This window comes from Amphiura filiformis, chromosome 8 (assembly GCF_039555335.1).
Source record: "Amphiura filiformis chromosome 8, Afil_fr2py, whole genome shotgun sequence".
NCBI lineage: Eukaryota > Metazoa > Echinodermata > Ophiuroidea > Amphilepidida > Amphiuridae > Amphiura > Amphiura filiformis.
The window spans coordinates 62,872,291-62,889,375 of record NC_092635.1 but is presented as its reverse complement, the minus strand read 5'-3'; the positions used below and the strand labels follow the sequence as shown (position 1 = coordinate 62,889,375).

The 17,085-nt window shown below is 38.6% G+C and overlaps 1 protein-coding gene across 1 annotated transcript in view; it reads left to right on the top strand.

Annotated features, from left to right (window-relative positions):
* Nucleotides 1-17,085, top strand: part of LOC140159338 (MAM and LDL-receptor class A domain-containing protein 2-like) — a 65,093-nt gene that overhangs the window by 33,666 nt on the left and 14,342 nt on the right. The window contains exons 16-18 of the mRNA XM_072182786.1: nucleotides 14,541-14,812; nucleotides 16,398-16,485; nucleotides 16,703-16,915. Of these exons, the coding sequence (XP_072038887.1) occupies nucleotides 14,541-14,812; nucleotides 16,398-16,485; nucleotides 16,703-16,915 (573 nt within the window). The remainder of the gene's footprint in view (nucleotides 1-14,540; nucleotides 14,813-16,397; nucleotides 16,486-16,702; nucleotides 16,916-17,085) is intronic.

Below are 17,085 nucleotides of genomic sequence, written 5' to 3'. Positions count from 1 at the left end.
CATAAATATCACTAATTTGGTATAATGAAGTTGAATTTTGGTCTTTCAAATGACAATTTGAAGCGAAGCGCGAGAAAAATTTGCGTTGTAGGGTCACCGAATGGGGGCACCTTAATGAAGAGTAATTCTATGCATGGTGGATAAAGGTTTCCATTTCTTTCCTATTCGCCAGCGAAGTGGAAACGTAACTCACTGGTAACTGGATCACGCACCTTTTGACTTTGGTAGTACATGCCATAGACTTTAGCCTTGTTCACACAGTCGGACTTAAACCACTTAATACCGGACTTAAATTACGTCGGTAATAGTATCGGGTATAAGTGGCAGTGTGAATGAGCGTCGGATATAACTATATCCGACGTAATGTGGTTTAAATCCGACAATTTAAATCCGAAGATGACCAGGGTTAAGAGCTGTTAAGACCGATCGAAACGTTACGATCGGTAATAGTAATTACGTGTGAACACTGAACAGCGCTTTTGGGCTGTCGGATATAACTGTGACCTTTCACCTTTCTGCGTGATTCAGCGTGAAGAACACTTCCGGGTTAAATTAAATCACTCGCGCAACTGATTTGAAGCAGAGTATAAATAGTGTGACCAGTGAGAGATAAAACAAAATCATCATGGATGCAGGTGCGAATATCAAACGCAATAGAGGAATGAACTGGCAAGAGAAGGAGACATTAGCTCTTCTGACCATTTCCGGTTAGTTATGACCGGTAATAGCTCGGACATAAACACGTCGGACATAGAGCTATTGCCGACTCGTCGTGTTCACACAGTCGGACTATTACCGGACTTAAATTACGTCGGTAATAGTATCGGATATAAGTGGCAGTGTGAATGAGCGTCGGATATAAAAAAAATTACTATATCTGACGTAATGTGCTTTAAATCCGACAATTTAAGGCTGAAGATGACCAGAGTTAAGAGCTGTTAAGACCGATCGAAACGTTACGTCCGGTAATAGTAATTACGTGTGGACACGCAGCACTATTGGGCTGTCGGATATAATTGTGAGTAGGCCTATATCACTCGCGGAAAATTTTAAGCAGAGTAATTTATGGCTGCAGCTGCAAATATTAATATAAACTAGCGGGATGCAGGCCTTGCCGTTTAGATTTTAAAGGCGAGTGGTTAATCACTCGCTAGCATGATTGTAGGCGAGTGGTCGAATTTTCACAAATATCACTTATTTAGGAAATAATCAAGTAGAGTTTCTGTCTTGACACGGTATTTATGTACATTTATGTTGAAATGCGCGCGAAGCGCGCTAACATGTTTCACTTTCTACGCTTGGAGGGAGTACAGCATCGATTAAATACTGAAATGGCTGATCAGTGGCTGATTTTGGGAGATTCGCAGCGAGTGATATTTAGTGTCTATGGCGAGTGGAAAATCGCTCACTAAAAATCGAGTTTGGGCGAGCGGCGGCGAGCGAGAGCGATCGCTCGCCTCAAACGGCAAGGCCTGGGGATGCGATTATTTTTTTCGGACATCACCGTTAGATGAGTAAATGGGAGCGTTCACTATAACAGGAAGAATTACTGAACAGGTATATCATTGAAAATGAACATTAAAATCTGTTCTTTCTTACATTTCCCTTTTAGCTTCTTTTTTTATTTTTTATTTGCTGCTTGTGATTTCCCGTTTCCATAGAGGGGTCAATTGGAATGACAAGGAAACATTGGCTATACTCAAAATTTGGAGAGACACGGAAAGTATTTCTAGGATAAAAAAAGCTTTGGGAGGAGATAGCCACGCTATTACATGACAAGGGGGGGGGGGTCCCGATACGGTCGGGAGAGCAGAAACCTGTAGTGATAAAGGCACTGAAAACTCTCCATCGCACCCTCCATGATCGGGTGAAAAATTCAGGCGCAGGAGCAATTGACCATCCTTATTGGGATAACCTACACGAGTTTCGGGGGGGGGGGGGTAGCAAATGTTAACCCCAAGAGGGTTCAGTGGGGCGGGGGGGGGGGCAGTATGGCCCTGGATGTAGATGGAGATGAAATTTATTAAGCCATAATCATGATAACAGAAAGGCATGCAATTGCATTTTATAAGATGATTAGGGGGGTCCCAAATATATACGGAAAGAAAAATAGGGGGTGTCATAAAATATTTTTGATGACCAAAATGTAGGGAGTCACAACACAGCATGACTACAGTACAGATAGTGTGTTTATTTTATTCAAAAAGACTGATGCCTGTTTTTTTTTTGGGGGTGTAAACGGTGGGGGGTCATAAAATATTTGCTGCCGAAATAGGGAGGTCGCAATTTTATTGAAGCCGACTTTTTGTAAATTTGGGACCCCCCACCAAGAAAAAAATAGCATGATGATGGGAGTCAGTGTAATTTTTTTAAATTTTTGTCATTTTTTCAAAGATATCCACCATAGTAGGGCCTACATGTATAAAATGCGATATAGAGCTAAGTCTACTGTAAAATGGGACTACTTTGTCAAACTAAAATAATAATAATAATAATAATAATAATAATAGAACCTACATAAATACAAAATTGGTCTTAATTTTGGAACTTTTGAATTTGCATTTTTCTAACATGACATACCTACCGCATTGTCTGTAATTTGTTCTAAAGAGGGGTGTTTATTGAAAGTGAATTTTCAGTGAAAACATTTAAAATCGGGTTAAATTTTCTGATGATGCTCATGTAGAAAGAAGGGATTTATGACAGGTAATAGGCTTTAACGGACATAACACCAGAGAGTTGATATTCTTGAGAGGGCACTCTATTCACGTGGTTTCTTTTCCAACGCTAAAAGATCACGAATTTTGGTGGTTTGCAAATGAAAAGTGTCCGCACTATCGATTGATTACGTAACTGTTATGAATAATTTATTAGGTTTTTCAATGCAATCGCCTCGACCCATTAATACATATTATCTGTATTATCAAAGTACTTGGAACAGCAATCCGGTGAGTTCACTGAACTACGCCCTAATATTGATGGAGTTTTAATGGCGTTAATCCTCTCCATACACAGATGAACAAATTCAATAGATGAAGGTCAACACGTATGACCTCCTATGTGACATGTTATATGTGATGTACACAAACTTGAATATCATAAAGATCAGTATTCGTTTGTGCATATGAACTGCACATTTACGTTGCTAAATATTACTCATTATATATAATGACAAATATTGGTATTATGACAATACGGTATATACATTGTATATAAAACGACTAATAGATCCTACTATCATGGCGTCAGGTCAATGTTCATCATATCCCGTATGTTTCTTAAAATCCATTCATATTTGAGACAAATTGCTGTGTCCATTTTATAGGTGCACAGGTAGATCCGTGTTTTTTTAATTTTCATTTCCTTTTAATGAAAGAATTAAGGTTTTCTACTGCACGGGGGGCCACAAGGGTGATACTAATTTTAATGCTATATTTTCAAAACGAATATGTGTTCCCGATTGGCTCTATAGCGATTTCACAAAAAAGGTATTTCTAGTACAATGCAGCGTCGGACTCTAGCTGAGAGCGTAGCCTAAGTCATTATAGACTCCAAAAAGGGCTCTCCATACACAAATGAACAAACACAAAGGAGGGTAGTCTCTTCCGTGACCAGCTTGATTTCGATGGAGCGAAACCAAATTGGCTGCAGAGGAGACGGGTAATTTTGCCATGCAAATGAGGTGAGTGTCATAGCCCTGATAACACGTCGGGCATACGCTGGCGAAGTTTATCGGATTAATTACCATAGCAATAGGTGAAAACAATTTTGAACATTTCGCGCTGTACTACAAGCAGATTGCACTCATCACCTGTATGTCTGCAATCGTAGATTGAATACAGGGTGTATCAAAATGATTGGTACCGGGCTATGTGGCATTTTCAAAAATATATCAAAAATATAAAATTGCTAATTAATATAGTTTTTTTACAATAAATAGAAAGGATCATATGTTAACTTATCGATCTAATAATATGAAGATGATAGGTTGATGCATCTGGGAGCTATTGTCATTTAAACGAAGATCGACGTAATCATGGTTTTACTTACACAACACAAAATGAATAGGTTCACTGCTTGAACTATTTTTGCATTCATGCTCTTCAATATCTTAGTCTACATAACATAAAATTGCTTTACACATGCTTTTAGAAAGACAGTTCCTGAAGTCCCTGCCTTACGACTCTGGCAGTATGAGGTGAAGCTCTATCTTGAATGAACTTATCACCTGGGATGGATCCATTCTGTAACTGCCCATATCAAATTTTGAAACATTACAAATTATAGCAAGTTTGCATGGGATACTACTTGCTCTTGGAAACTGTCTTCTAAATTTTATCTGCACTCCTCCATAGCTTCGTGTCAACCAGTGATTATTTACTATGAAAGCATGCTAAAGTGTGGAATGCTGTGGAGCCATTCCAATAACTTTTACCAGGTCTAACCTAACCTACACTATCTACAGTCTATAGCCATTCTGCCACACCATCTACTTAGTAACCTCAATACTACAATTTAAATCACCGCCCTGGAAGCCGTTGATACACAAACTTCTTTTACCCCACCTAAATTATTCAAGTCCATAATATTACTCTCAACCAATGATTAGAACATTTATATAATATTATGAATGAAGAAATAGGTAAGGGAAAAATTAAGCATTTCCATGATTTTCAACATATCATTCACACAAAATAGAGCTTTGAAAATGGTGCGCTACTGATCCGGCGTTGCGATGAAAAGTGTAAAAACACCTACTTCCCTTTAGAATCACGTAACTTCTGACAAGAATGTGCTATCTTAGAGAAGATAAATTCTTAGAGAAGATAAAACTATTATAATTACAAATAATTAAATAATTAACCCCAAACCGGTACACAAAATAGTAAAATAATTCGGCAAAAAATGAAAAGACGTCGGTACCAATCATTTTGATACACCCTGTACAATACCGGTCTTTTCAAAGATACTAATCTTACAGGTGCAACTAATCAGCATGATTCACCTATTGCTATGGTAGTTAATCCGATTATTACGTAACTTCGCCAGCGTATAGCGCTATTGCCGACAAATGTGGACGCATTCAGGGATTAGCGGAAATATTTAATTCGATTGGACATAAGCCTAGATAAAATATTACCGGTAATAAGTGCATGTGTGAACACAGCTTATGTGTTGCGATCATTTCGATCGTGGTGCAGAACTCAAAAGCGTGATCCAGTCGGATTACACGTAACACTTCGCTGGCGAATAACAAAGTTTTATCGTGTCGATATGGTATCCAGGTCTGGGTGTGCCCCCTTAGCCCGAGTTACGTCACTGCCTCTGTTCTCTTTATTAACGTTCGTAGAGGACAAAAGGGAACGGGAAAACGGCCGCAAAAACGTCGTACTAGAGAGATTGCGGAGAGGCGTTCACTGCAAACGCCATACGGGTTACGGATTTCCGCATTTTGCGGTAGAACGTCATAGTCCCGTTCACATCCAAACTAGCCTCCTACACAGCCAGTTTGTGTCGGTCCTAACGCTCGTCGTTCCTAGTATGTTCGTGATAGCCGCATAGAGTCTGAACCAAGACTACGTGTAAACGCAATTGCATTTATGATGGCGCTATGCTGAGACAAATAATCTAAAGGTAATAGGAAGCACCCATTGATATTCACCTTGGGTGCATCGAACCAGAGAAGATGATCTTCTTTCATCGAACTACTTTCCTCGGTATTGATATGCAAATACGACTGGCTGTATCTATAATGCTCTAAGCATTCAGTCCAGATTAGCGATATTTGAGTTTTGCGGGCTAATGGAAAATGAGTATAGGCCTATGTTCACACGTGTATGCTATTTGTCTAAATAATCTAAACAGAGTTTGGTGTTGGATGCCTAGGAAGTCTTGGTGTATATTATTCGAATAACAAGAAACAAACTCCATTATCATATAAATAATACCCTGTTTACTTTCTAAAGCAAAATGAAAATAGATAATCTAATATGCCTAGTTCGATTACTACCCAGCAAACACAAATATATTACAGAAAACGTTAAATGTCGGGTTAAAGATTATGTGAGGGTCAAGGGCATTAAAGGTTTTAATAACATTCAAAAAACCCTTTGTTCTAAACTTGCTGATAAACGTTCTAACACAATAGACACTTAAATATGTTTGCCAAATGATATTTTACTATAGCATTTCGAATTTTGGCTTAAAATGTTGTTGTATTATTTTTTCAGTATAACACGAGTTTTCATGATTTTTATATAAACATACATCGATATGTTATCAAAACGTTTTAACTAAAACCAAAAACACATGCATTATCATGTTTTAAAAACATTTTGGAGTTTACTGAATAGTATCCATAAGCAAAACACTTTGACAGCTGTTTAATGCACAACGAAAAAGCAAGGCGAAAAATAGCGTTGCACGAACTTCTGTTCCCCGTCCCAAACAGACAATTATACCGCATTTATGCCGTAACACGACACAATCTTGCCTAAAACGCCTCTTCGCAAGCTGATTTTTGGACGGCATTTTCCACACACAAATGAATAGGCAATCTGCCCGTTCGAATTCGCGTCGAAAAAATCGAAATTTGTTCACTTCTTCTTGTCTATACGAGATCAAATTTTAACCCCAAAATGGATTTTATTACATGTCGGACTCTACTTGTTCTATTAGGATACTTTGATTCGTTTCATAACATGATAAACATAACATTTTCCTGCATTTTATAATGCGTTTTTTTTGTCGTTTTTGGAACGTCATTTTTTGCTACCAACCGCAACGTAATCGCCTTACGGTAATTCCACGATTGACCAATTCACAATAGATGTCACCCTCTAGAGGGCATAATAACCGATTTTCGACTAATGTAGCTTGGTGTTCGCGTTCCCGTGTCACGTTTCACGTAAATTTCGCAATCTCTCTACTATGGCTCGTTTCATTATCTTTTCTGTTTCGGGAGCTCTATTGTTCAGAAACGAAAACGCAAGGGATTGTGTGAATTGATCTGTTCCTTGAATTCATTGTTAAGTTTGAAGTACCAATCAGCTTATTTCAATAGAGGTAGATACCTGTTGTTAATAAACAAGGATGGATAAGACGAGATTATGGGACACCCACTGTGTCTGGAAGACCGGTGTTTTTAGTGGTCTAGTGCCCCTTTCGCCCCTTGAATGTCCTCTAATACCGATAGGCCTTTGATGTTGGTAAACTTTGGGCTTTCTTAATTCATCTTTTATTGCTAATTTTACAATGCAATTGAAAACTTTAGCAGTTTGCCTATCATCAACATGGACAAATTTAAATAAACTGAATAAACTCATCACTCCTCTACTCGCCCTCCTCTCTCTCTCTTTTCCTCTCTTTCCTCTCCTCTCCTCTCCTCTCCTCTCCTCTCCTCTCCTCTCCTCTCCTCCTCTCCTCTCCCTCTCCTCTCGTCTCCTCTCGTCTCGTCTCGTCTCCTCCTCTCTCTCTCCTCCTCCTCTCCTCTCCTCTCCTCTCTTTCCTCTCTTCTCCTCTCCTCTCCTCTCCTCTCCTCCCCTCCCCTCTCCTCCCTGTCCCCTCTCTCCTCTCCTCTCCTCTCTCCTCCTCTCCTCCTCTCCCTCCCTCCTCTCTTCTCTCTCCTCTCGTCTCGTCTCGTCTCCTCTCCTCTCCTCCCTCCTCCCTCTCTCTCCTCTCCTCCCTCTCCTCTCCTCTCTCTCCTCTCTCTCTCCTCTCCCTCTCCTCTCCTCATACTGCAGTTACTGTCCGTTTTCCTATACACAATACACAGTGCTCTTTCCCATTGACGCGTGACCTCTACAAATAGCCCTACGTTAAAAGTATGGGGATAACTAGTTAACGTCGCTGTGTGAAAAATAACCGGCCAATATTAAAAGTACTCTTCTAAAGTTCTAGAAAATATAGTTTTTAACATGTCCTAAATTTTTAGCTAATTTAGATGTTTGGAAATATTCGTACTTTGGTGTTTTAGTTAATGTTATAGGTAATAGTACATTGCCTAGTTAACGTCGCTGTGTGAAAAATAACCGGCCAATATTAAAAGTACTCTTCTAAAATTCTAGACAATATAGTTTTGTAACATGTCCTAAATTTTTAGCTAATTTAGGTGTTTGGAGAGGGTCGCACTTTTGTGTTTTAGGAAGGACATGTAAACGACAGATAACACCAAAAATATGAAGAAATTATTTCCAAACCGTGTTAAGTCAACAATCATTATGTTGCTCATTTTCAAGAATGCTGGTTTACAAACAGCACGCCATTGTCTCATTTCGTGAACAAAGGTACACATACCATTGTGTCCTTTCGTTTCCTTTATTACCGGTTGCCCAACTGAAGCTATGAATACCAGCTTTATTGCGATATCGCACATGAAAACAGACACTTGTGCACAACCAGAGATTTAATCAGTTGAGCTGTTTCAATGAGTGTTATCTTGGTTTAATAGCTTTTAATGGGGTTAAGTCCTGCAAAGGTCGAGATGAATTCTACTGTAGACATGACTGCATCATGTCTCCTCTCTTCCTCTCCTCTCCTCTCCTCTCCTCTCCTCTCCTCTCCTCCTCCTCTCCTCTCCTCCTCCTCTCCTCTCCTCCTCCTCTCCTCCCTCTCCTCTCCTCTCCTCCCCTCCCTCTCCTCTCCTCTCCTCTCCTCTCGTCTCCTCTCGTCTCCTCTCGTCTCGTCTCGTCTCTCCCCTCTCCCTCTCTCGTCTCCTCTCCTCTCCTCCCTCTCCTCTCCTCTCCTCTCCCTCTCCTCTCCTCTCCTCTCCTCTCCTCTCCTCTCCTCTCCTCTCCTCTCCTCTCCTCTCCTCTCATCTCCTCCCCTCCACCCCTCCACCCTATCATCTCCTCGTCTCATCATCCCCACTCTCTCATTTCCCCTTACTTCGCAATTTGCCATCTTTAACATGTTTAACCTGGTCAATAAATGAAAAATAATATACATTTAAAATAGATTTGAGTCAGGCAATTTTGCCTGAAGCAATTATCAGATTACCAATTCCAATGAAAGAAATTCAATTAGTTTCACTTCAACGCACTTCTTTGGTGTTGCATATTACCAAATTTTAAGGTGTATTTGGGACAAAAATAATTCCCCGTTTCATCTATTATAATCATAGGACCGATTTTTGCTCGATTGCGGGAACCTGAAATTTGTAGTTGAACCAGGAGGGGGGATTGTGAAGTTTTAAATGGAGAAATTGGGAAAACAAGGGGGAACGCGGAAATTTTGAGCGGACGCGAGGGGGGAACGCGAAAATGTTTATTGATATTTTTTTCAAAAACGCCCATCCCCACCCTGCCGTAAATAACGATCGGTCCCTAATCTGGATTCAAGTGTGATGCAGACATTCTGCTTGGAATGATCCAGGTCCAGATGTTGAGATTAATGTTAATTCAATGCATTGAAATCGAATTGAATTGAAATGAATTTTGGGCGATTTTCATTTCAATGCATTGGAATTGAATTGGAATTGAAATGAGTGGGCTTGGGCATGAATTGAATTGGATTGGAATTGAAATCATCGTGAGCAATGAAGAATTGAATTGGATTGGAATTGAAATCATGTTGAGTGATGAAGAATGAAGTGGAATTGAAATGAAATTCAGCTTTGATTTCAATTCAGCATTTCAATTCACAAGCAGATGTCTGTGAGTGATTCCAGAATCCAGATCATTCCACCTGTAAAAAGTGCCCTACCTCCGTTCCGAATTCTGATAAACTTCCAGGTCTATTCACACAAGAGACACACATTAAAAACTTTTGGCACAAATCATAAAGCCCCTATTTTTCTCAAGCTCCTAATTTTTATGCTCAAAAGTCATTGTACATTTGCACAAATTGTGAGAAAAACCTAATGCTTACATCTTTGACAGTTTTTTTCACACTTTTTCAAAAGTACAAGGATTTTGGGTGTAAAATCTTAGGAGGAGCAGGAGACAAGTAGGGGCTATCTATAGTATCAAATCCTTGATTTTTGACATCTTTGAGGTCAGTGTGGTGACAGGGTCCCATTATCGATGGTACCACACACCTTAAGTTTAGAAAATAATGTGCATGGTGGACAAGAAGTGAAGACAAATATTAGGAAGTCAGTCACCTAAGAACTAAGAAGTTCCAAAGTTTCATAAAATAGGACCCAGAGGTCAAGGATCACTCGTATTGCTTGAATGTGAAAGTGAGTTTAAAAAATAACAATAAAGTATCTTCTTTTGAAATGCTTTTGTGACATGTACATGTAGTGCACTTGATTTTGACTTTGTCTTGCCTACTCAAGTGTTATAAAATTGGTAGTAAAATTTAAAACATGCACTGCAAAAACAGCGTCTAGATATTAAACACCATTATAGACACCATCTTGTCCTCGATTTGTAAACATGTCTAAATGCTAACATGTTTAGTAATTTGATGCCTTGTGTTTTGATATTATAAACACTTGATGTTTTGAAGTTTGACATTTGTGTTTAGATTTTACATTTGTGTGTACAAATCGAGGACAAAAAGTGTTCAATCTCTAGACACAGTTTTTGCAGTGTGCCTTTGGTCAATTAACACAAACTGCAACTGTATTGGAATTGGAATTGAATTGGAATTGAAATGAATGCTCAGAATTGAATTGAAATAGATTAGCTGTTAATTTCACTGCATTGGATTGGAATTGAAATGAAATGATTTTGAAATTGAAATATTGAATTGGAATCGAATTGAATTAATACTACAGCAAGGTGGATTGAATTGGAATTGAATAGCAAGACTCCAGGTGTAGAAAGAATTGAATTTGAATAGAATTGAAATCAATTTTCTGGAGTGAAATAACAATAGTTGAGATACATTTAATTTATTTTTCATCCCGATATACTTAATTCGATGCACAATTTTTGACAATTAAGAATCAAAATCGATTTTTTCGAAAATCTGTGGCAAAAATGCAACAAATTTTTTTGAAAATTACCCTGGATCAGTTCTCGAGACCCCCATTGGCGGCTGATCAGTTCCCAAGACCCCCCTTTTTTGACCGGCCAATCAGTTCCCTAGACCCTCCCTATTTAACGAGCGATCAGTTCCCTAGACCTCGAGTTCGAAACTGACGGTGGCACACCCCTACCCAAAAAAAATGTGAGTGCCCCCCCGGGGTAAGCCCCCTATACCTAATTCTTGGCAACACTGATTACTAGCGATTAATGTATATTAATGTATATTTCTACGCTGGGCTATTTTCACGAGCCACTCTCGCCTAGGCTGAAGTACCTATACACCCAACGCAAGTCAATTGAAGCCGTACAATTTATCGCGAATTTACGACCGTAACATTTAGACACTTCTTTTGTCTAGATTAGCATCAACCCTCTCATCTCACGTTTTTCATGTCAGAAATTAACATAACTCCCGAAACCGAAACAGAAGTTATCTTCGTTCAACTTTTCTGTAGTCAACCAGAGAAGATGTAAGGAAGAGGAGGGTTAACATAATTATACAATTGAGATAATCCCGTAGGTAATCCTGTCGCATCTATTCATACTCCTTTATTCTGAAGTAGTTGGACATCCACTTATAGTAACCTTTGATGTGATGTGTGAGACCCCTCACGGTTGACCGATTTTCACTTCAGAATGGGAAATATTTCCAATGTTTCTATAGAGATTTTGTCGAAACGTTATGAAAAACGTGCATAAGGCTGCGTTCACATAGAAGTATACGGTATACGGTGTTCGCTATACGAAATACGCTCATTCGATCAGGCTGAGTTCATATAGGCGTATACTATGTGAACTCAGCCTGATCGAATGAGCGTATTTCGTATAATGAATATCGAGTAGGACAGTTTACCAATTTTCTTCGTCTAATCAAATGCTTTTAGGCTAGTAACTTTACTTCTTGATCACATTGCATTGAATGCAGGTGTCATAATAGTGCAGAATTAGATGTGAACGCAGCCTTAGGCTGCGTTACAAGAAGTATACTTTTCGCATACGGTGCACGTTTTGTAGGTGCACGCGTATAGCTTAAATCGAGCAATGCAATTCCATAGTACCGGGTCACAAAAGGCTACGATCAGATAGAAGTATACTATTCGGGTATACGGTGCACGTTTTGCAGGTGCACGCGTATTGCTTAAATCGGGCAATGTAATTTCATAGTACCGGGTCACATAAGGCACTATTCGAAAAGGCCGTATACCTGCGTATAGTATAGTATAGCATGTATAGTGGAAATCGTGCGTGGTCGATTTTAGTGCAGCGTATACCGTCCTAATTTTAAAACTAAACCATATGTGGGTAAATTCATTTTTTTGTAATAGATGCACTATCTAATTCTGCACATTATGACACCTCATTGAATGCAATGTGACCTCAAGAAGTAAAGTTACAAGCATTTGATTAGACGAAGAAAATTGGTAAACTGACCTACAATGTATATCTTATTAGCTATACGAAATACGCTCATTTGATTGCAGGCTGAGTTCACATAGTATACCCTATATGAACTCAGCCTGATCGAATGAGCGTATTTCGTATAGCGAATACCGTATACCGTATACTTCTATGTGAACGCAGCCTTAAGGACCTACTGTTGGATGGGATACCACATGTGGATAATACAAGAAAGAAATCGAGTATTGTAAAATTTCCCCCACAATCCGCCCTTTTTTGTAAACATATAAATTTCTAAAGAAGAATTTTTTAGGATATTGTTAAAGAATTGATGATTGTTGATAATTTCTATTTAATTTTTTTTATGTATTTTCCTGTCATTTCCTGTAAACGTAATAAAGATATTCTGATAATTGAAAACATCCCCTATCATAAATAATAGAGGCTGAAAGTGACAAGATGCGACGAAAATTATAATTTGCCATGGAACTTCAGTCATATTTTATCTGAAAAATTACTGCATGACAGGGCCTGCATGTATGGTACGCATGGCATAATGACATTCAAGCACTGACCTATCCCTAAAACTAGTTAGCTGGAACTTGTGTATCTCATCCGTCCCGGGTTCAAACCCCATTGTGGTATTCTATTGTTTAGCGGCTATAGAGGGTAAAGCATCATTTACTTTGAATGAGCGGTCTCACACATATTTTGTCTGAGGATAGCTGGATCAACCTCCTCTTCCTTACATCTTCTCTGAGTCAACAGAAGTTCACACGTACCATGCTAACACTTCAAAATAACAATGAGATCCGAAACCGAAAACTGAAACCGAAACCGAAATAGAAAAGATAAAACGAGGGTATATCTCAGCCTTAACAGTTGGTCACGCAAAAATATTCAAAATAGCTCCTACAGTGGGGTGCACTCTCGCACCCCAACGGATGTCTACTAGCATGTATGACGTTCACTTGTCTCGTGATGTCTTGTCTGCACATCGTATCGTCTTGTCTTCTATGTCTGTCCTTGTCTTGCACTGTCTTTTTTCTGGTTAATTTACTATTTTATCAAGGGGTGGGGTATGAACGTTTGGACAGTATTTATTGTGGGACATCAGACATATCAAATTGCATTCTGAATACGAAGAATTTTGATTTTTTGAAATTCGCAATGTAATACACATTTTATGGCAAATGATTAAAAATTGATATTTTTGATATTTAACAGTACTCGAAGTAAACTTACAGTGTATGTAAGTGGGATGAAAACCCGACGATCAATTGAAAATTTTGACCTTTCGTATTGAAGATATGGATTTTTCCCCCAAAACACCAAACAAAATTAGGTCTTTTTGGGAAAAAAATCCATATCTTCAATATGAAAGGTCAAAATTTTCAATTGATCGTCGTCTTTTCCTCCCAGCTACATACGCTTTAAGAATATGTCATTAGATTTATAAAATTTACTTCGAGGACTGTTATATATCAAAAAATTTAATAATTTGTCATAAAATTTGTATCATATCGTGAATTTCAAAAAATGAAAATTATTTGACATCAGAAAGACATTCTTCGTATTCAGAATGCAATTCGATATGTCTGATGTGCTCTCATGTCCCACAAAAAATGCTGTCGAAACGCTCATTCCAGATCCCGTAATAAACCATCTAATACTTTTGGGTGACCATGGTGACCATTTATGTCGAGCATTTGCTCTGTATGGTTTACCCACTTTAAGATCAGATAAATCTTCTCATTATATATTGTACATTGTATTTTGATCTGTTAGTAAAAATAAACTGAAACAAACTAGCAAAATTTTGGTTTATAACATACTACACTTTTGGAATTATTTGTCACATTTTCGTGTTCACGTCCGACGATGTCAAAATTCAATCAATCTTGACTGACGCGCCCTGTTGCACGTTATAAGAGTCGATATAACGTTGCCCTCGACAGTCAGTATAATACAAAAGTAGCGGTTTGTAGTTATATAGGATGTGTCTGTATAATTATGGAAATCACGACAATATTTGAATAAATAGTTTTGTAAAACAAATATGAAAGTTACTGTCATGTGTTCAGGTTCAGCTTGAAACCATTTAAAAGATTTATAAACCTCAAACATTTACATAACATAAACCAGGAATATGGTTTTAATTAACAGGATTTTACATGAATTTTGATTGTGGTTGGTGGTACTACGGAATTGATTATCGAGCACAACTAGCGACTCCATATATATCACCTCATACGAACAAAAAGTGTATGCAATTTTATTACTACATGTACGGCAATGGAGTAGATTTCTTAAATCTGTATTTGCTTCCATTTGGATACACTTTGACGAACGATCCACAAAAGTCTTTCTATGGAAACCAAGGCGATCAATGGAACTATGGAACCTTTGAATTACCGTCGTGTAGGGACCCTTACATAGTAAGTATCAATGGAACTATGGAACCTTTGAATTACCGTCGTGTAGGGACCCTTATATAGTAAGTATCAATGGAACTATGGAACCTTTGAATTACCGTCGTGTATGGACCCTTATATAGTAAGTATCAATGTAACTATGGAACCTTTGAATTACCGTCGTGTAGGGACCCTTATAATTATAGTAAGTATCAATGGAACTATGGAACCTTTGAATTACCGTCGTGTAGGAACCCTTATATAGTAAGTATCTATGGAACTTTGGAACCTTTGAATTACTGTCGTGTAGGGACCCTTACATAGTAAGTATCAATGGAACTATGGAACCTTTGAATTACCGTCGTGTAGGGACCCTTATATAGTAAGTATCAATGGAACTATGGAACCTTTGAATTACCGTCGTGTAGGGACCCTTATATAGTAAGTATCAATGGAACTATGGAACCTTTGAATTACCGTCGTGTAGGGACCCTTATATAGTAAGTATCAATGGAACTATGGAACCTTTGAATTACCGTCGTGTAGGGACCCTTATATAGTAAGTATCAATGGAAATATGGAACCTTTGAATTACCGTCGTGTAGGGACCCTTACATAGTAAGTATATGAAAACTGAAAGGGACGGCCCTGGAGGGACGGGTAAACAGATTGTCACCCTCATCCCCAGGGGCATAGCAAGCGGGTGGACAGAGTGGACGAAGTCCATGGGCCCCGATGGTTCATGGACCTCGAGCAAATGCGAAAATGAAATAAGGGCTGATACTGGAGATGTTAAAAGGGCACGCACTGCTCCTTGTCCATGGGCTCCGAGGCTCTTGCTATGCCCCTGCTCATCCACCTTTGTTCCATAACCATTAAGGTATAGGACAATTTTTGTTTTTGATATAGCCCCCGAATGAAATGTATTTAATTATGTTTGTACTCCCTCAGGTAGCATTGTGTGTGAGTTTTACATCCGAACTAGGTGCTATTCTTTTTTTATGGGTATTTTAGTGATTAAAATGGCCCAAAATGAGGGTTTTTCAATATTGCTGTCCATTTCTAATCGTCACCCCCATAGACTTTACATGTAAAATAAAAAGGCTCATAAAAAGTTAATAGCACCTTTTTTCAAGTTCAAATTCACACAAAATGCTTTTTGAGTGATTACAAAGATAATTAAATACTTTTCATGCGGGGGCTATGTGGAATTTTTTTAAATGTATTCCTTGTACAATGAAATTTCACAATAAAATGTCCATTGGAAACAAAGGTGCATCCCTCATCAAAATTGATATTTTGCTGGTATTTTTCATTTATACCCAGTGTTAACATTAGATCTCAGATGTCTCGTTCAGATGGTATAAAATGTGGTAGGAAGGTGACATATTGAGGATGTCCCGATCAGGAATCGCATCCCCAACTCTTTATCAAAAAGTGGAAAACTCATATTTTTCACATTGACCCGGGCATTGGCCCTGTGAAGTATTAATATTTAGGACTGAAAGACCTTTTTTGAATTGCGTAAAATATTAATCCACTTGTAATTCACACAGTTAAAATCGAGGGTGTCTCACTAAAGCTTTAAATGATTTTCGTGTTTATTTAGGTCATCTTTGAGGCAACTAAAGGATTTTACTACTGGTGCGATATTGCTATCGATGACATTACTTTTCTTGATGGACCTTGTCCTGAAGGTAAGTTGATAAACTTGAGAACGCACTGTCACTGTTACATCCTGAGCAGAATTGTTTTTCTGTTTTTCAAAAATTAAAGGAAAAAAAAGAACAATTTCTTTTTCCACATATGAATTGCCAAAGTTCATTGCATCAGCAGGTGATCGCGAAACCAGGCGAGACTCGTGGTTTGAGAACCTTTTATCTGGAATCATGCTTTGTTATTGTATGTTCGCAGATAAGGCAACACAATTACCTCCAACCGCAGGCAACTGTGACTTCGAATCTGATGAAGATCCTCTATGTGGTTACGAACAGGATACCAACTATGGCATAAGCAAATATGGCTACCATTATGTTAAAGACGATTTTGACTGGACTTTGAATTCGGGCAATACAAGCTCGGCAAACACAGGACCGACTGGGGATCATACATTGAATTCAGCTAAAGGTAGGTAATACAAGCTCGGCAAACACAGGACCGACTGTCGATCATACATTGAATTCAGCTGAAGGTAGGCAATACAAGCTCGGCAAACACAGGACCGACTGGGGATCATACATTGAATTCAGCTGAAGGTAGGTAATACAAGCTCGGCAAACACAGGACCGACTGGGGAT